The following is a 21,865-nucleotide window of genomic DNA, read 5'->3' as shown; positions in this document are numbered from 1 at the left end:
CTTGTCATTATTACTTTTTTTTCACTTCACCAAGAGATTCACTCACTCACCCTCCCTCCTCTGCTCTTGTCTGTGCTATTCATGTTATCCAATATGAGCTTCAGCACTCTTTAGACAGCGATGGGGAGGCGGCTTGTTTGGCTTTTGCATGTGCTAATTTGCATTTTGTCTTTCAGTGCTATGTCATGATGAACAATAATCTCCAGGTATTAAAGTGGAGAGGCGCTCAGATCAGACCCGGCGTTGGCCTCATAATGAGCTGTGATTTAAACGCTGTTACCTGCAATTATTTGTAACTTGCGTCAGCCAATTCTGCCCCGTGAACTCAAAAGTCATGCCTTTTGTTAAAATGATTTTTAAGCGACGCCATACAGTGGAGCTGCATTTCTGTTGGGTCATATTTGATAGAGGTAGTAAGCTTAACAGAAAACTAGAAGCCCTAATATTTCTTTTTATTTCTACCTGAGTGGAGACGCGAGTCGTGAGCGCCCGAGGCAGCGGTCTCTGACCAACGCGCAGAAACTCAAACCCAGATGTGGTATTTTTGCGTTGCAGATGCAGCTGAAATGAGTCTGTCATGGCAGTTTAACTGGAGGATGGCTGTGCAGTTGGAGGCGCACACTCCTCTGTGCTCTGCTGCTTTCCCCCACTGTTTCCTGTCAGCAGCCTCCAACAACATGACTGATTCAGACCCTGGCAGGCCACCGGGTGCTAACCGTCTCACCCAGTCACCTCGGCTAAGTGACATCGGTGCTAGCCCCCAAAGTTCATTAGCGTTACAAGCTTATAATCTCCCGTTTGCTAATTACAAGTCAATTACAAACACGCAAGGGTCTGTCACTCCCTTGCCAGCACAATTATTATCAATCACCACCAGCGATTGCTGTATTGACTTTGGCCAATTCTCCGATATGCTCCCTGCTGAAAGTATTTCAGTACAGAAACAGACTTCACACACCTTAGACAAATGTTTGTGAAGACACACCGAAGATCTTTATTAAAATGTTACAGTACAGCGTGAATGTGTGTGTGAAAGCTGAAGAGAGACTGTGGGGAAAACAGCTGCAAGGTGGCTCCCTGAGAGTGAAAGCTACAGATGAGAGTCCTGGAATCTTTAATTACCCACTGGCCCCTTGAGAAATGTAGTTTTATTTCTTCTTTTATCCTTTCTCTCTCTGTATTCACACCGAGGCCTTGTTTTCCACGTATGAACGTAGCGTGGAGGACTCTTAAGTAGCTCTGAGCCGCCACCAGGAGAAGCCTTTAAGTGGCGGCTCACATGAAATACTGGAATTTTTATTTATCCGTGTCTTTTCACAACTGCCTCATGGGAGATGTGGTTTTTCTTACAGCTTGCGGTTAGAGCCCCCCCCCCTACATGCACACACCTCCCGAGTAGTTAATAGCGCAGCAGTTGCATCGCACAGTGATTGTGTTAATGGGGGTTGGAATCCGTAGATGAAGATGAAATGGCGTGCTGAGTGGTGCAGGCACACCTACAGCGGCATGTGGAGAATCCATACAGGAAATCAGGAAGGAGGCTCTCACACACACACAGGATGCCTCCAGGGATGGGCTGTTCCATTTATCAAAGTACAATTGTGCTGTTTGCTACACATCCAGAGCGCCATGGCGAGGTGGTGCATGTGATCTGGCCCCCTCTCTGCCCCCGCACCGTTACGGAGCCGGTCTGGACACTGACGATTTGCCCCATGGGAGCGTTGGTGTGTCTGTACAGCAGGTCCACACAAACAAAATGAGGCCTCCAGGGCAAACTATGTTTCATGTAGTAGCGGGACTGTTGCTGCTTATGGGCTGTCCCCCAGGCAGAGAGGACAAACATAGTACATGTGCGGGGGAGGGTTGGGGGAGGGGGTCCCTCATGAACTTATAACTCTTGGTCTGAAATGTAGAGAAGGGGAAAACAGTGCAGCACAGAAATAGAAAATCTGATGGAGGACGAAAATGACGAAGAAAAAAAAAGGAAACAGGGCTGCAACTAACAATTATTTTCATTATCGATTAAACTGTTGATTATTTAAATGATTAATCGATTAGTTGTTTGGTCAAATAAATGTTAAAAAATGTTGAAATATGTCAGTGTTTCTCAAATCATAAGATGACGTCCTCAAATCTCTTGTTTTGTCCACAAACCAAAGAGAGACTCAGTTTATTGTCAAAAAGGAACAAAGAAACCAGAAATATTATATATAATTTAAGAAGCAGAAATCAGAGAATTTTGACTTTTTTTTTTTAAACTTCTCAAACCGATTATTCAATTATCAAAATAGTTGACGATTAGTTTAATAATCAATTTTTGTTAGATTAATTGTTGTAGCTCTAAAAGGAAATGGTAAGTACAGGTTTTCTGTCAGGTTTCCATCGCCACCTCCGCAATCTCCAATTCCTGCACCGTGTCATCTCTGAATGGCCTTTAGCCGTATCTGACTGACTTTTAGGTCACTGCCCTCCCTGTTCAACCCCAACGCCGGCCTGTCACAGCTCATCAAGAGCCCCCCACCACCACCTCTCCCCTAAAAATCACCACAGGGCACATCTAAACACACACCCACTGAGCTTCACGGGTGTGTGACAGCATGACCGCTACTCACCAATGGCTCAATACCTCATTTACAAGTGGAGTTGGAGATGGGACCTTTTAATGGACATTTTCTGCTTCCCTGTTATTGACTTCACTGCACTCACACTCTCACACACACTCACGCAGGCGGTGGCCTCCCCTGCTGCCGCCACTCTGAGGACCGACCCTTCTGACGGGTCCTAGCTGACACTCGCCACTTCCCAAACGCAATTTCATCCTCTGCAGATGTACACACACGTACACACACACACACACACACACACAGAGAGAGTCACATTGTGTCATCCCTCCCACTCACCCCGGGGGGCCGGGGGCATGGAGGACTGACAGACAGCTGGGCAGTGGAAGCACCAGGTTGTTCAAACTGACATTATTTCGAGTTGTGTGACCACGCAGAAGAGATACTGGGGGGAAAAGGAGAGCAACTCTTTACACAGCCTTTATAAATATAAATGTGTGTGTGACGTACTTGTATGATACCAGGGTTTACATAAGACCCGTTTTCTTTCCTGTGCCTCTGGGAGAGAAGTGGAGAATTTTCTCTCCGCTGTCCATTATTAGTTCTTGTGTTCGTTATGTGTGTGTGTACATGTTTTACATGTGTGTGTCCTCCTTAACTCAACGAGCCCATGCTGGTGGGCTTGTCACGCCACGTTCCCGCCGAAGTGCCTGATCTCCTCCGACAGTCATGCCGGGGGGCGGGCGGAGGGGGGACCAGCATGCAACAGGGCGTAATCCCAGTTTACCTCAGATAGGGACAGTGACACTCGTACACATGACGTACGTGGAGGGATCGCAGCTTTTTGACGTATTCCTGCTTTCGCGGAGAAATGGTCGGATTTAAGAGAGGGATGAACAGATGTTGTTGTTGTCTCCTCTCATGGGAAAACAAAGCGATTGCTTCAGTTTACAGTAAACAAGGTTCTCATGCAGCAATGACAGCACATACAGGGATTTTCACTAGTGCAAGATAAAGAGAATAAAAGGAAGTCTATTCAAACCAGGTGCTGACACAAGTTATTGAATACAAGAAACCTGGATTTTTGTACTTTTTAATCTCAGCTATTACCTTTTTTTAGATGATTTGTTGACTTTTAATAAAAAACCTTTTTGAACATAAGCCAATTCATCGTCAGTCTTTATATCCCACATTGACTTAAACACACTGTAATTCCTTTGTCCCTCAGACACACAGGACAGGCTTTAGAGGATTCTCCACCTGGCTACCCTGTGTGGATGTGCGAACAGCCTCTCTCTATCAAACCACTCGTGCATAAGCCTGAAGAGACTTTACCCAAACCTTAGCCAGCCCCCTCTCTGCTTTCCATGCAGTATTCATGCAGTGGTATGTTGAATGAGGGATGTCTCTTAGGACTACAATCCGCAGCTCAGCCAAATACACTCAAACTGAAATGGTGTGAGTTACAGACATAAAAGGCTTTGTGTTGCGGCAGCCGCTCTGAAGACAACCTGTCTTGTGCAGTTTTCTGCTTTAGGTGCAGTCAGAAGGAGAGAGAGATGGCAGGTGGAAGGAGAATGAAAGGAGATGTAATGAGGATTGAGAGAGCAGGGTGAAAAAAAAACAAAAGCAACGCAACAACAAAGAGACGGTGACAAAAGGGAGTTAGTGGCAGTTTGTTTTCTGGTTGGAGTTTGAATGCTGTTGTCTGAGGCTGTGTGTCTGATCGTCATTGCTGTTAATGAGTAAAGCTCAACATGCGCGGAGGACAAGCCTCATTGTTCCCCTTTTTCCACTCGAGCGGATTCCACGTCGCCCGACATCCCATCTCGGCAGCGACGAGGACCAAGAGAGCATTGCCACTGCTGAAACTTTGATTAGTCACTTGCTTTTCATATGCACTCTCTCCAAAACCTGGTTGCACTTTGTGCCGTTGCTCGATATCTTTAAAAAACGGAGAAGGGGGAAAAAAAAGAGAAAGAAAAAAGTGGCAGCTCACCTACGCACCAGACGCGCACAACCTGTCGGAAAGCTGCAACGCTAGCTCTCGCTCAGATCCATCACTTTCACACCACGCGTACCAGAACGCCACCTGGGCACGGCGCAGCGGCCAGCATAGGGAAACGCGCGGGCTCTCACTCTCGGGCAGACAGATTCACAGCTAGACAGACGCACAGACTTGTGCCAAAACACCAGACCCACACCACCTGTTGTTCATCTCACCAGAAGCAGCACACTCACACTAGAAAGTTGCCTCTGTGACTTCAAATCGACTTTTAGCATTTCCCTATACATCGATTTATCTGTGACAACCTGCCACAATCTCAACATTGACTGCTACTCATTGATTTTCAATTTTTGTTTTACTATTTTAAATGGGTGAAATCTTATTTAATTGAAGAGCTGCTTGCAGTTTGTTGATTTGCTTATATTATCAATTTAACATAAAAGGTGCATCAGATATGCCCTCACAGCCTCTGGCTAAATCATCTTTTTCTTGAATGTGCGTGGAGCATCAGACGAGTTGTTTTCTTGCCTCAGAACGCTGTGAATTCACTCAGATGTAAACTGGTGGTGTGAAATTAAAAGAAAATCGACCTCTGTAACAAAACTTTTCTCATATTAATATAGTTTGGATGCTTATTTTGGAGTTAACTGAGGATACGAAATGATCACACGCACTCCTCTGCACATGGCGTTCCTCTTTTAGCCGATCGGCACAAAGTCTCTGCTCGTTGCCAGCGTCCGCGGCCACTGCTCACCAAACATGGCATCTGTCTGACATATGGGAGCTCTGTAGGGTCATCCAGACAAGCACGCTGTCACCCGCTGCCTTCTGCCACCCCCCCTCTGAACACTGAATTTTCTTTTCCTTTTTCCCTTCAGTCATTACCATCACACTCTCCTCTCTGCTTCTTCTCACCTGAACAGCCAAACAGACATAAACTTCCTCCTCGGCCTCTCTGCTTTGATGGATCATCACACCTCCGTCGTCCCCACCCCCCACCACCCCACCCTCAGCCTCCTCCCTCTGTGTTTAATGACACACTTGTTTCCCCCTGAAGTGAAACATTCTTCTCCTTTACCACTCCAAGTCATCGCTGCACGACTTTTAACTCCTGTTTGTGTTGTAAATGAGCCATTCTGCTTCGCCACTGGAGCCGATAGAGAAAGCCATGAAAAGACCAGATCTGGTGACAGGATACGACGCGCGCTGTTCAGAAACGGCTAAAAGGCAGCCATCATCATCATCATCATCATCGGTGTTCAGCTGCGCACTGATTGGCTGTTGTGTTACACCGAGCTCAAGTGAGCAGAACAGTGAAAGATGAGGGCGAGCCAGGAGAGCCCCCCCCCCTCCAGCCGGAGCACAAAGAGTCTCACCGTGATGGTTCCAGCGCGGCAGCCGTCATCTGAGCGTATTGTGCTGTAGTGCTCTTGACTCTCAGCTGTGTAGAGGTTTTTGGGGGGAGGGAAAGTGCAGATGGAATATATTTTCTTTTAAGTGTAAGAGTTTTTCCTGTAAATGTATTTTCCTGTTTCGCGATTGAATTTTGCCAAATCTACTTTGGCAGATGTGAAACCCTATTCGGCTTCAGTTTAGCCGCCCTCCCTCTTGACTTTACCGACTGCAGCTCTGCAGGAAGAGGAGTCGAAGCCGCTGTGGGAACTGAACTGGCCGCTCCACCACGAAGCCCAAATGGAATCAGTGGCCTTTTGTGTCGGTGAAATATCGTTGGTGGTCTCCTCCATATGGTGACATCTGCCTGATGGGACCAAGATGCCACATCCCAGCTCCTTCCAAAAAATCTCTCCTTTTTTTTTTTTTTTTTGTTAGTTGGCTTTGATGGATGACTTGTGCAACCGCTGCACTTCCCACAGCCACACACGCACTCGCTAATATACAGTGACTTGTGCGATCCAGCTGCAGGTTGTGTTGTCTTGGCGGTGGCGTGTGCAGCGTAGCAATCTAATCAACCTATGTGCACAAGCTAGCTAAGCAATTAAACTCTAGAGCCCAATCCACACTCGACAGTTTTAACATCTGGCATCCTCGTTCTGGTGTGTGTGTGTGTGTGTGTCCTTCTGAGTGTGAAAGCCAGCTCATCTGCTGCTATAATAAGCTACAAACTGTGGTGCACAATTGAATCCATTGTGTTCTCACAATGACACTTTTTTAGTGAAGTCTCCTTGACTTCTGCTGATAGTTCTTCAGAGGATTTTTCCTTTTCCTGTCATGTCGATAATTCCCTTTAATCAGAATCCAGTGAAATTTACTCAGGTTCAAACTCAGTTGTCTAAATCTGACGGAGCCGTAATGTCATCCTTCACAGACAAAGTGTGAGTTGTTCAGGGTCAAACAACCTGTGTGTGTTGATGACTGTGTTTTGTTGGAGGACGGCTCCACTCTCTCTGGGTCTGTTGCCCGAGCTTTTCCAAGGCCCAAACGTCCACTCACACTGAACCCATCTGACCAAACGTGGCCTCTCTCACTCTGCCCCACCCCCCGTCCCCCACTGTCCTATGACTCATCACCGGTTCATTCAATGAGGCTAAATGGCTGTTCTAGCAGAAACAGTCAATATGCTCAACACGGCACATCGGCTTCCTCCTCTCTCTCTTTCTCGTTTTCAAACTGTTTTATGTCCTCTCCATAATGTCCACTTCTCTGTGTCCACCGAGACAAACAGACACATTTATATTGGACAAATAATAGAATTTAAAGTGGCTGATGCTGCTGATTGTGAGAGAGGCGTTTATCACATTGGCCCACAACACAAGTGACCAGTTTGTCTGTAAAGTTTAAGACTTGAAATAAAATCACATTTCACAGGACATCACCATCTCATCTATGAATATTTTCACACTGAGTTTTGAAATATTTCCAACAACAGACAGTTTGATACTGACACACAACACAAATCAAACTCATTCATACTTAATGTTTTAGTGTGTTTGCCTGTAAGTTTTTGTAACTTGTGCTGAACAAAGACAATGTACCTACAAGTTTCACAAAGTTATGAACTGCTCCTCTCTCGTGTCTGAGTGCAGGTTTATCAACATCAACCACCAACAGCTCCTGGTCAGAGACCAGACTGGAGCTGGAGCTATTTTGCGAAATGATTAATTTATTCTCTCACTTTTCTCTCAATTTTTAAAAAACTCAAACAACTGGCACCAACGTCTCCATTGTGAGGATCTGCTGCTCTTCCTCATCATCTTAATCTTCTTAATTACATGCTGATTGTTCGTTGGGGTTTGTACTGTCACTTGCGAAACAAAAAAAAACAAGCTTTTAAGATGTCAACTGTCAACTCTGGCTTTGGGGAAGTTGTGAGAAGCATTTTTCATTATGTTCTGACATTGAATTGAAGAGCGGTGCCTTTTTTTATTCCTCATTAAATGAATAATTAATCTGTTTACTCTCTGGCTGGCTCCCACCACCACACTGAACCACGGAGCTCTGCTTTGCAACACAAAGCACAGGTACGATCTGCAAATGCACCCGAGTGTCAAAGCGGCGAGGTGTTGACAGGCGGGAGGAGACTGACAGTTGTAGCATGACGACATCACAGGAGCGACGGCCGTCCCTCTGTGGATAAACCGGTGACCCCCAAACTCCGAGCCGTGACATGGCGTCGGCCTCTCCGTATGCTTCGCTCCCCTGTTTGCGGGTCCCTACTTCCCCGCGGTGACATAACCACTCTGTGTCTGTTAATCTCCATCGTGTTGACGTTCAGAGCACACCGTGTTCCTCGCATCCACACTGGCTCGAAGGTTGAGCACGGTGTCCTTCTGAGAAAACGTGAACTTTGTGCGAAAAGGAAACAAAAAAAGAAAAAGAAAAAAAAACTTGTGAAATTTCCATGTAAGCAGGTAAAAGAAATATCTCCAGGGGCAGAGCAGGTTGAAAGAATGCATTGATTCGCCTTAATCCTTCAAAATCCGATGTGTGACAGTGATGTGATGTGATATGCTAATGACTCGTCTTTTTCTGCCCTAGGTGACAGAGTACCTGAACACTCAAGAATCTGCCAAGAGTGCCAGGGTGAGTCTCTCCATCCCAGCCAACCATCTTTTTCTGTCTTTTCTTCAGCTTCTGTCGCCGCCTCCTCCTCCTAATAACTCTGGTTTGTGTGTGAGAAATCTAATGTTGCCAAAACAAGAATACATTACAACACTAATTACTTTTCTACAACAACAACTACCAAAGAGAAAGTGTCGGTCCTCTCTGCTCTTTCTTTCTCCCTCCCTCTCTCTCTCTTTCTCTCAAGATGTGACACATTACATTGGCAGTCACTATTGTCCCATATGGATTGGTGCCCACAGTCTGTGCAGGTCCATACTGTGAAAAATGGGGGGGGTGGGGAGGGAGGGGTGTGTGTGAAAATGTGAAGAGGGAATGGGAAAAAAGAAGAAGATAAGAATGAACAGGAGGCAGCATGTGACACACAGGACAGAGATGAGACAGTTAGCTGATCCCAGTAAAGCACCCAGGTCATGATGCAGCACATTTTCTCTAAATAAAAATTAATTCATAGTTTATATAAAATCAGCACATGAGATTATTTCTTATTACAGTGTGATTTGTATACCTGAAAAAGATACTAATATTTTGATAACTTTTCTCTCTTTGTTCATAACCTTTGGGGAAATGTGCAGTTAAGCATTTAAGAAGTAAAAAATTAATGTGAAATTTAAAAAAAACAAAAAAACTTTTTAAACAAATAATGAATGGAGGCGTAATGTACAAACATTGAATTTTTTAAGTTTAAATTTACTCTTTAAACAGACACAAACTCATTTATTCTTAATATTTAGGTGCATTTGCCTGTATGTTAATCAAGATAAGGCCTACAAAACTTTATGTAGGCTAACATATTTCAACTTTGTTTAAGTTACAATGAGATAATGATGAAAAAATGAAAGATAGATGTTTTTCTATCATAACACAATACATATCATCACATCACACTGCACAATCTTAGTACATACTGTACCATAGTCCATGAAGGGACCTGGTCATAGGTGCCAGAAAGAATCATTCAATCATCCTGTGAGTCTGTTAAAAGCCTTTTTTGTGTAAACACACACACTACAATTAATCTATCCTACTATGAACCTAATATAGCTTATTACTCTGTAGTTGTCCCAAAACTATCATAAACACAATAATGGGCCAGACATTAGCACAGGCTGACGTGCCTGTGAGTGTCAAACTGTGTTGAATAGTCCCGACAAATAGCTACACAAACGAGATGAAAACTATTGCACCCAGATGTTTTAGGAAGTAATTAAGACTTCCTTTTTAATTTAACAATTAATAATAATTGTCTAAATCTAACTCCAGAGTGTTGGTTCCTGTCAGCAAAGTGTGGATCTCTTTTGAATTTTCTTTTTTAGACAATGGCAGCGACATGTTTGTACAAATCCAAGGTGCTTTTCACAGGAACCCTTGAGCCTGCACAGTCTGTTGGATCCTATTTTGTTTTTACTCATGTAAATGTCAAGCTTCATGTCTCCAAATCCTCTCACAAGCCGCCCCTCCAGCGCCGTTTTTATTTTTTTTCAGTTAGCTCGTGGTTGTACAGCGAAGTTAGACAAAGAGCCAGTCAGAGGTGGAACCGACTCTAATCGCAATCAGAGTTACGAGCATGTTTTCAGGGAGGGGGGAGAAAAAAAAGGCAGCGGAGTGAGAGACGGGAAATGACAATACGTACAAATGGCTTCATTCATTCATTCATCCTAATAACTAGTGCTAATTAGCACAGTCACTAATTAGCTATGAATCACAGCATTAACAGCTGAGCGCTCGTGCCTCTGAGAGCCAGAAAAGAAACATCCCACACAGACACAGACCCTCGCACACACACACACACACACATTCACACACAAACACCCCTCAAACTGCACAATTTCTATCACATTTAAATAACCCATACCAAACTGGAAGCTGCTCCAAGCTACACACACACACACTTTGCCAATCCTATTGTGATAAAGGCAACATTTAGCAGGGAAATGCATGTGACGGTTTATGAGGCGACGCGGGAGCGTGAATGTAATGGAACAGGAGAAGTAATAGACTGGGTGGTGTTTGAGAGAGTGAGCCTCCAGTCTGAATGGGGAGGCACAAAGAGTTGGATTTAACAGTGATGATGATGGTGATGATGATGCAGCAGCAGCCTTTGCTCTGTGATGTCTCCGTCAACATTGCATTTTCTCTCCTCTTTTCGCTCTTGATCATTTAACATGTAATGTGCTAGAGAAATTACTGCGGCCCTATTAAAAGCAGTTGGAAATGTTATAGCTTTTTATGGTTATTTGTTTCATTGCGGTCACTAAAATATGTCTCCATGTTCCCATTTAGCTCAACATTTGGCGCTACGGAGACTTCCGTGCGGACGACGCTGATGAGTTCGGTTACAGCCGTTAAAAATGGAGAAAAAAAGGAGAAGATGAGAAAAAAATTATAAAAAAAACCGACCATCCAATCAACACCATTCCAAAGACCAACATGGACGGCGAGTGACGCATTGGACAGAAGACAAAATCGAGAAATGATGAATAACTAAACGACAAGCATTGACTCACTCTTCCTTTTTGACATTTTATCCCTCCGGTCCTGACTTCTCTTTTGTGTATACCTTTATCATTGTTGTTTTGTTTTTTTTAATCCAGCTAGCCACTGTATCTCCAAATAGAGCATGCTAGCAATGCGAAAAGAAAAAAAAAGTGAATCTTGCAAGAATCAATATCCATTCATCCTTTATTTTCCCCAACGGGCCACTGCCAGTTTAAAGCAGCCTGCACTATTGCCAATCTGTTTTTTTGTTTTGTTTTTTTGTTTTATACCATGTTACCCTTCCTGCAGACTTCCTGTGTTGAATGATAATTACCATACTTAGATATGTGGTTCAGCCAATCGTGTTCCTCGCTCTCTGACTCTCACTGCTTGGGTGTTTTGGGTGGAGATCACTCCATTAATTGCAGACAAATGCTTCCCTAATGACTTTCATGTAAATGTGAGGATATGTTGAAAAGTGTAAATTGATTTATTTTAGAGAAATACTGTAGGTGGAGCCACACAGACAAAACAAAACAACAAAAACAACAAAAACAACAAAAAAAAGGAGTTTATTTTTGTCTTGGTGTATATCGGTGTGGTGATGACATTTGCGGATGTTTTTGTGGGGAGTGTTTTGTCGTTTATTCACTGTCACTTTTATGACCAGTAAATATGGACACAGTCATGTGGCATTTTATCATTGATCTTCTTCTTCTGTAAAGTTTACATTCTAATAATGGTTATGATCCTGTCTCTGGCATTCTCTTCTCTTCTGTCTATGTATGCCATAGCGAAAACAGTGTTTGAATTTATTTCCACATAATGGACCTTTGCATTCTATTAAAAATCTGCTGAATAAAAATAAGCAAAGTAAAAAGTGTTTTGTTGCCATTTATTTCTAAAGAACATTGACAAATATATTAGAGGGGTTTTTTTTGTCTTTATTTTCAAATTGATTGACAGTCGGTGGAACAAAGTCTGACAGGCTGAGGTCAAGTAAAATCCTGAGTTTTGATGTTTGATTCGTTCCACAATAAAAGAAAAAGCACTCACACAGATAAAAGCTTTTGTCTCCTGTGATGCATAATACTCAGATTTTTTTTTCTTTTTTTTTTTGGTAAGAATTTGAAATTAGCAATGCAGATGATGTTTAGAAGTCTGCCACAGTTGTGAACTTGAACAGGTGAAGGTCAGCCTCACCTTTAATTCATTTAAAATTTTATCATGAATTCAAAGTAGTTCAGCTTATCTGTTTGTACCAAACAATAGTGTCAAACAGACCATTTCCATTCATTAAAAGATGTGAGTGGTGCAGAAGGGAAACATCTGAATTTACATAAGGTGATGTGTTTTGTTTTTTTTCTTTTTCAGGGGGTTAGTTAGAAGAGTGCTTTTGTGATCTCAGTCCTTAGAAACAAAATAAAACATGAATCTCAATAGAAGTTTGAGAAAAACTTTGACTAATTTATTCATGTGGTATAAAATCCTTTATATCTGATCTGCTAATATCAAATCTATATTTGTGTTTTTTTCTTTTTAATGCAGGAAGAAGTGATCCCAAAGTATATGTTTTAGATGGTTTAATTTAAGGTAGATGAGTTAAAATGGGAAATGTGGGGGTGAATACCTAATATACGTCTAAGTGGGCTTAATCCTTTAGTGAGGATGTTCTGTAACATTACTTTAATGGGTTTGCTAAGTGTAGAATTACATTAAATATGCAGCAAGATACTGCATGTTTCTTTATATTTGTTCAGCTGGCGTGGATTTAAATGCACCGTAGCTTTAGTTTTGAGTTGTGCTCTTGGGCATACTCACCAGCCTCTGCAGCCGCATCTTCCATGTTATGGTTAAAAAAACAAAAAAACAGCTGTAATGAAGTGCTCATAAACATTTGATATGACCTGCCATATAAATAAATGACTGTTTAAGCTCAGAGCTCCGGTGCTCTGCCAAATCTGACATAAACCACATCGTTGCCTCCTCATATAATCACTTATATGTTTTAAAGTAAACTTCATGAAACTGAGCGGTGGAAGCTAAAGAGGACACGGCCGTCACAGGAAGCGACGCTGCTGTACTGTAGCCTGCAGCCATTCAGGAGTTTGTTGTATCATCAAGGTCACTGTGATGCAAGAGGCATTTACATGGTTTTTTGTGACTCACCGTCTTGTTGACGTGGAAGTGGCACATCCGTCTGAGACGTACTGTACAGCCACAATGGACGCCCATCAGTTTAAAGGTATTCTGAATGACAGCTCGGTGCATGAAGCGCCGTATCCACGGTGGCGAGTCTGCAATAAATCACATGAGCAGCTCATTTCCTCAAAATCGACGGCATCCTAGTCTCCGCAGTCAAAAAGTGTTAGTCACGTTTAAATGAACTGTTAATAGATTTTTAGCATTCACAGGCAGGCGGTGGCCCCCCACCTCACCCCCCCACAGCCTGCGAGGGGCCACGACAGGCCGGGCCCCAGCAGGAAACCGCTAATACAAAGTACACAGGGAACTGGAGCCGAGCTCACAAGAGCCATGATCAGAAAGTGTGTTGTTGCCGTGGTGTTGGGAGAGTACGGACGACATTGACTTCTCAACTAATTAAAATTTCACCTTCTGAAAAGTTATTTTTTTTGGGCCCGACTGATTTAATCAGCTGATCTCAGACATATCAGTATCAGTCTGAGCTCTGGCAGATAAGAGCCGACTGATCGCTTTTTTTTGTGCCTTCAAACTTTGCAGGTGAGCGACTACAAACAGGTTGAATGTAGTTTGAAGTTCATTTAGTTTGTGGTTCTCTCATTTATTGCAGGTTTGCTCCACTCAACACTGTAGGACCGATGGGGGATTGTGAAAGGAGGCGTGTCATTATTCATTCAACTACTGTATATTCATTCATTCAAACTTATTTACATTTTCCAAGATTTGACTGCAGTCCATTTGATTTTTTAATAATAAAAGCTATTGTTAAACATAAAATACCTATCTGTCACAAGGGTTCAAATCATATTTAATGGATCATTGCAAAAACGGTGTGTTTACATAAACATGAGGAATATCTACTGATTAATTGCAATTTTAACTCCCTGATATTGGCCCCCAAAAGACCCTTAAAACCGGTCAGGCCCTGTTTTTTACTTGTTTAATCTGACAGTTTTGAGAAAATGACGTTGGACTTACCCAACAAGCGAAGGTGCAAATATGTGCACAAGTCATACAACAAATGTAGAGAGATAGCTGTTTAAAGTACAGTGTATATATACATACACAGTATATATATATAGTGTGTGTATGTGTATAAAAAAAAAAAAAGCAATTTAATTTCAGTTGGAGTTAAAAATGAAAAACATCTGCAACTGGGGAACAAAGAAGCGCCTGGATGTTTTCCTCTTGAAATTAAACACTCTGAAGAAGTGACCAGAGGTTGTTATTGCAAACTACCCCGAAAGAGGCTAACCAAGATAGAAATGCACCTACTTAACATTCAAATTGTGTTTTTAAAAAACAGCTCCAGCCTTCAAGACATGTTTTTCAATTAGACATGGCAGGAGCACTTCTATTTTTCATGACTTCCTGTGTGGTTGATAGATGACACACTGTAGGTTTTGCATGATCACAGCAAACCAGAGGCAGAAATGACTATTCATGAGTGAGCGTTCTACTACAGCACATAGTAGCTGTTAAATATATGTGGGGAATTTCAAGTGAGATGGGTTAAAACTAAAGGAGAAGAAGAAGAAGAAAGTGTTGCCAGCATCCCTTCCCACCCGATGCCAGTCTTAATTCCAGGTGCCACGCAGCACTCAGAGCCACCAAATCAAAGATGGCTCCAGTAATTTATCACCAGTGTTCATGTCCAATTACCAGAGGTTGGAATAAGAAATATGCTCTAAGGGCAATTAAGAATCCTGTCTGTCCTGTCAGCTGACTCATGGACTGGCTGAGACGACTTTGTCTTCTAGATCTATGTCCTTCCTCTGTCTTTTTTTGTCACAAACTATCCATCGTCTCCTACACTTTCCCTCCACCCGTCTCCCTCCCTCCCTCTCTGCCTCATTGCTTCTCCCTCTCCGAGCTGATTAGAGAGAGACTGGGCCCAAAGAAGGAGAAGAGGAAGGGAGAGAAAGTGATGATAGGAGATATGAAAAGTGGTTGTCTGTTGGAGTTGTAAGCTAAAGCCTTCTGGTTTCATCTCCCGCTCTGCTTGTAAAGCTGTCATAGTTGAAACAACGCCCAGCAGACGTAACAGGCAGATTACAGAGAGCCGTTGTCAGCAAATTGTTTGCTTAGAAATGTCGATTATTCGGGGGGGCCCTCCACGGCGTCGGAGGCAGCCAAATCAAAGCTGTGTCAACAACAATTAGACCATGAAATGTTGCCTTGTGAAGGATTTGTAAGAGAAAAGCGCCCATCACAGAGGTCCTTTATTCAATCAGGCAAATGGTGTTTTTCTGTAATCTATCCACGTGTTTACATGTGTCACCACCAGTGCGGCTACAAGGCAGCCCCGGAAATTCAAATAAAAATAAATAATTAAAAAAACTCAATTTGTTGCGAACAGAGAGGAAATATGTTTCTGTCATGAATCCAAGTCATGTTTCTCCTCTGAGAGGTTTAAGGAGAGAACGAAAGAATCCCAGTAACTGAGACCGGGAAAAAGAAAAAATGCTTTTAAAAGGCATATGTTTTCTATGTGTACAGTTTCTCTTTACTGTCAGTGAACGCACCACTGGGCAAAGAGATGTGAGTTGTCAAACTGTGTTTTTACTTTTCTATCACGCTTCTCTGCCTTGGATTTTATTGTTTTCTTTCATTTTAAGATTAAAAAAAAAGAAAGAAGAAGAAGCCAAACTTGTATAAAATATTTGCTGGTTCATTCCAAAGCAGGATTTTCTTTTACAAGGGCTTAAATGAAGTGATATTTGAGGGGGTAAAGAGAGCCAGACAAAGTTAATTTTATTCCATTTATAATGTCAATCTGCTCTTCTGAATAGTTAATTTACTGTTCATGCCTCTTAATTTCATGCCGTCCCCCTCAAAAAAATACTGCATGGCTCCCTTGTCTTTCCTTATCTCTCTGTAACACCCGCTCACATCCTGCCCTCAGTCCTCCACCGGTGCAGTCTGTGTCCAGAGCGTACCTGCTTCAGCTGCCACGGTTCCCAGCCACGGTCGCACAGCCGGCCAGCGCACATCCACTCAGCTCCTCCAGGATCGACTTATGATTTTAAGGGTTTGATCCTGTCTGAGTGGGTTTCTCTTGTCTGGGCTCTGTATTAAAAAAAGCACCAAAAAGGCAAAAGCTTGGAGCTGATTTGTCAGTTTACTTGAGTTTATTTACACCAGGTAACCTGTGTTAAGTTGTTTTATTATAAGGCAGATTGTCTTGTTGTGAGTATACTTTATTTTGTCATCACTCCAAACATTCAAACCTATTGAAACGTTGGGTTTTGTCACTCTCGTTATAATAATAAGCTATAGTATCAGTTTTTTTGGAGGGGAAAAAAGTGAGGGAAAAAATTCAGGCCAACATTCCCACACAGATTTATGGAAGTAGAATAAAGAATCATCCCACTGTTAAGCTAACACATCGTCATAAAAGGATGTTAACAGAGTATCCTAGGACTGAGTGCAGGATTACTGTAGGCTGTCAACCTTTAAATCCTCCTCTAGACTTTCACTAAAAGAATGTGATTGTATTAATGTATGTTTTAGCTGCTGCTGTCAAGCTGAGCAGTGTTTCAGTGAACCAGAGTTTGGGAATGACAGATGTATTTACTGAGGAGAGTGGTTTTGTGTTACCCGGGGGCTGAGTGACATGGACACCTTTTCTTGCAAAAAACCACAACAACACTACAGCTAACAATAAATCCAGAGGCTAAAACGTGACTAACTGGGTGTGACTTACAATTTAGCGGGAAACGTTAACACAGCAGGGACGTTGACCGAGCTTGGATTTACTGATTATATATCACACGTGGTTTTTATGTATAGCATAAACCAGATTTGAGAGTTGTGTCAGAGGGACAGACCTGCACAAAGGCCTTTAATGGTGTCAGTTGGACCGCACACATAGAAATGTGTGTGACATTTAATGGATATGAACAGATGGTGTTGTGCAGCATTTTGATGTTTTACTGTACAACTTAAAAAAATGTTAATGGAAGAAAATAAAATGCCATTGAAGCATTAGAATGAAATGACTCTGGGTTAAATGATTCATCACAGGTTTCGCTGCTTATCAGCGGTTCAAACGTGGCTTTTTTCTATTCTTTCTTTCTTTCCCACTGTGTAATTCACTCAAGTGTTGGTTTTATAACTGACCTTCATCACTGGCTGTTGTGAATCTCAACCAAACGTGTCGTGTTTTTTTTTTTGTGCAACCTTTTTGTCTTTGATTAGTTGATCTAAATCTAAGTGTCAGAATGTGACATTTCAAAACAACTTTAATTTAATGTCTCCTCTTTACTGTAAAAAGCATCTCTTACTTAAAATAAATAAATGTCAAGTCATGGTATAGGATTTAGCAGTAATGAGATTATAGTTTTAATGGTTGTATTACAAATCAAGAAGCTCGAGCTCAGCAGCAACATGTCCTTTTAAACTACAGATGTGTTTTCCCACAAGAATCTGTTTCACTAAAACATCTCTTGCATTTGAAAGACTAAGAGAGCTCAATGGAAACAAGGTCAGAATCAGTATGTTCGACTGAATGAATGGACTCTGCAGCAGCTCCAGGTTACAGAGACACTGGGAGCTCGGCAGCATTAACAGGAGACACTTGAAATCATTTGGAAATATTGCAGTGGAAGAGAAAAGCCAAAGCTGGCTGACAATTAAAAAACATTTCTACAAACAAGTAAGTTAGAAATAGCAGCCATTAGCCCAAAAAGTTTTTTTTTTTCCCTAATTAGTTTCTGCAGAGTGCCAGTGTGTGTAGTTGTGGTTGCAGTTTTTAGTCCTTTCTGTGCCTCCTTCTTCTTAATGCGTATAAACTATATTTGGTGCATGTTGCGTGTAATCTCTTTGCCTTTTTCAACCTGTGCAGTAATACGTAACGTGCCATTTTGTCGACTTGCAGTACATTGTGTTTTATCGACATAACTTTTCCACCATCAGAGGTGAAATCTACCCTGAAACAGCTTTTTAAGGAGGATGCCATCCGCTCCATCCCCGAGTGACTTCAAGAGCGTTTCTGCACATCGTCATGTTACGACGACACACACAATGGTAACACACAGCTGTGCAGATCAGAGGTGATTCAAACTGCCTCCCTTGTGTATCACAAAGAGTTGAGCAAGTCACCGAGCTCCCCTCATGTGTCTCTTATTCTTCTTTTCTCCAACCTGCATAAACAGTTTTTTTTTCAGATTAAATTGTTGTTTCATTTCATATTGGTCTACCTACTGTGAACAATCAAGTCCAACAGTGCAAACTACATCCCCACCCCCAGCATGTGAGCTCTTTGTGCATGTGTCTTTTTTAGTGTTCATCATCTCACGTATTCCACTATTCTGACAATTCAGTCGGCTGTGGATTCAAACCAGGATCTTGCTATGCAATGCATGTTTCTGTCAGGCCTGTTGAGTTGTATAAAGCCTCAGCTTGCCATGTATTTGTCATCTTAGTCACTGAATGTAAGTCTCAGCAACAAGAGCTCAAACATGTGAATCATCAAACCCCCTGTAGTTTCACTGTCATGACCAGAATACGCCGGAAAATACAATCTAATGTGAGGATGAACACAGGAAAGGGTTTGAGCCACCGTCTGGCAGCTCATTATATTAGACACATACTAACTGTTATTTTTAAATTACACAAAAGAAATGAGAATTTAAATGAGATTATAAAATTTTAAAACGTATTCTTGTTTAATTAGGGATTAACTGAGAAATGTTTTTGGTGGTGTTTTAATTAAAGGCAACTTAAAAAGTTTGTATCTGTAACTAGAAATCCTGCTCAGTTTTTTGTAACTTTACATTCATATTGAAATTCCTTTCATTCAGAAGTGGTGACCTTTGGCTACACAGCTAAAGTTATCTTAAGTTAGCTATAGCATCCTAATGCAAGCTATTTAAGTAGACATGCTAGTTAAATACAACAGACGTTTTAATGCAGGCTAAAGTTTGCATTAGTTAGTATACTTGTACAGACTTTCAGGAAAAGCTAATAGAGTTCTATCTATCTATCTATCTATCTATCTATCTATCTATCTATCTATCTATCTATCTATCTATCTATCTATGTCAAGCGAATTTCCCATGGACTGTATGTAGAAGCACATTACTGCATGAATTTGCATCTCAATTATGAGAAATGATTTTCCTGAAAGCCCTAACACCGTTCTTAATGCTTCAAACAGGCGGGTCCGCATGGTTGTTGCTAATCTTTGTCAATTAATATTTTAATTAAACCAGCTTAGATAATGCCGATGTGGGATTCAAATGCATAATACTCACGAGAGGTGTTTGCCTTTTCAATCTCATCAGTATTATTCCAGTGAGCCATCTGTGAACTTTTCTATCCCAGCCATTATATTTGAACGTCCTCAAGCCCCATAATGTTAATAAAATACGAGGTGCTGGACTTAGTGTCTGTGATCTGAGTCCGCCATCAGTGTTCCCACTGGACCAGCAGTGTCCACATACAGCTCATCTTCTGTTTTATCACTCAGATTATTTGAATGAATGCAGACCCACAATAGTCTTAACTGCTGCTCATAGTTTAATTTGAGCGTCGGGCTTTTCTGCTGTACTTGCTCATTATTCTACCATAAAGACAATTTACTGTTTTGAATACACAAAGGAGGGTGTGAAAAAGCAGGTTCAGCCTTAAAATAAGTTTTTAAAAAAACACTGTGGTATAACTACTCACTTCAAGAATTACTGGTTGGTAGACGACACTCCCGAGAGCCAGAATTCAAGTTTAATTAGGTAGGCATTGTCCAGAATATATAGAAACGTGTAATTCCTTTTCAGTTTTCAGTGTAATCCTGCTTCTTAACATTTCACCACCCCAGAGTATTTTTTTCTGTAAGCTCCTATTCCGACCGCGGGTACGTTCCATTGTAGGTCTGAGATAGTGAAGAAGTTATTGTTGGTGGACACAGAAATGGGGATTTGATCCTGCAGTCTAATTTAATTAAAGCGGGTTGAGCTAACTGGGACTTGCTTTTGTGCATTATATTCAAATGTGATCACAAGCCAAAGCGAAGAATTTAATTTGTACCTAGAATTATTGAAACTAAAGAAAACCAGCAAAATGCAAATTCGTCAAGTCATTATTTCAGTATTTCTTCTTGTTACACTAACGAGGAGGTGGCTAAGATCACAGCTGCACATTAGGATGCTGACATTTGAACTCGTGGAAAATGACCCATCTGGATGCATCGCATCACCAAAGGCTGAGTTCGCACCAACCTCACAGAATCACAATTTGGCAGGAAAGGCTTTGCTCTAAATAAATTAGCAGGAGCAATGATTCTGCTGGAAGAACTAATGTCCCTTAATAAACATAGATGAACATTAATTCTCAAATGAGCCAAACTCTTAATGTCAACTCTGGGTTAGCTGCTGCCTTCACTGGCCTCTAACCCAATGCAATCTCTGCAAAAGTGTCTGGGGAGTTGCATTAAACATCTGCTAAATATAAGAAGTTGAAAAATGTGTTGTAGCTGACAAAGATTATTTTTCAAGCACAAAAAAAATATGGAGCTTGTAAATAAAAGTGAAAGCTTAAGGTGTTGGGAAATTGTATCTGCTGAAGGCCACTAAAAACAGAAATACTGAAAAAACAAACATATTGAGTAGATCACTGTGTTATTGCAAAATGTAAGCATTGTGATTTTTGAACAACGTTTTCTTACTTTTGGTACAGAAACTGGAAGTTCTGGCTTCACTGTAGCTCTGTATAATAAAAAGTTTATTATAAAGGAGTTGGGTGTGCTGAGGACAGTTTTACAACTTTGGATAGTTCTGTAGCTTTAAATCTTATTATATTAATGGAGATATGATCATTTCTAAACCACTACCTAACAAACCTGAAAACCCATTTTCATTTAATAAGAGAAGCCGTTGTTCTTCGTGTTTGCTTGTTTAAACACAGCAGTTGAACAAGAACCTGCCGCTGATGATTTGGTCTCAAACTGGCACATTTCTGATTTAAATCAGCAAACAATTTGATTAAATAATAATAAGTAAAGAAGATTTTGACTGTGAGCTCAGCTCTCAGATCAGGGCAGGGAATGACTGGTCAATTAGCCTAACTAATAAGTCGATAATCAGAGGGAGCTTTTCTGATAATCAATGTGTTGTTTCAGTTATTCTTCAGCTCAGTTACCTAATTCTCTGAGGGTTTTGTGCTTTTCTGTTTTGCGTGGCTGTCAACTGGTATATCTTTGGGGGTTTTTTTGATGTTGAGAAACAGTTTTTTGACAGTTAATAGATCAAACAATAAAATATTAATCAAAAACAATTGGCAGATTAATCAATAATGACAAAACTCATTATATGCCCAGCCAGAAAAAGGAAAGAAAGAGCCATTTCTGGCTTCTATGTTGCACACATCCGATTGGATGACTCGCTGCGTTGCCAAATCACCAGGCTCTGGTTGAGTGACAGAAGTGGAAGAAGAAGAGGAGAAACACAGTGATTTAAAAAGCCATGCTGTCATTGTCATTCCCACCCACCCTGCATCACTCCGACATGAATTTAAAGGGAAGGGGACTCCAGACTCTTCA

General features: G+C 41.6%; 1 protein-coding gene across 2 annotated transcripts in view; it reads left to right on the top strand.

Moving 5' to 3' along the window:
• The window catches only part of snd1 (staphylococcal nuclease and tudor domain containing 1), a 172,214-nt gene extending 160,207 nt beyond the window's left edge, over positions 1–12,007 (top strand). For both annotated transcript variants that reach the window (XM_085769868.1, XM_085769867.1), the window contains exons 23-24: positions 8,566–8,610; positions 10,933–12,007. In XM_085769868.1, coding sequence (XP_085625994.1) covers positions 8,566–8,610; positions 10,933–10,998 — 111 coding nt within the window. In that variant the 3' untranslated portion in view covers positions 10,999–12,007. The remainder of the gene's footprint in view (positions 1–8,565; positions 8,611–10,932) is intronic.
• The last annotated feature ends 9,858 nt before the right edge of the window (positions 12,008–21,865 follow it).

The sequence above is a fragment of the Trachurus japonicus genome, chromosome 23 (genome assembly GCF_045865225.1).
Source record: "Trachurus japonicus isolate A0001 chromosome 23, Traja_1.0".
Lineage (NCBI taxonomy): Eukaryota > Metazoa > Chordata > Actinopteri > Carangiformes > Carangidae > Trachurus > Trachurus japonicus.
The sequence above is the reverse complement of the archived record's forward strand: the minus strand, read 5'-3'. Positions and strand labels throughout refer to the sequence as shown.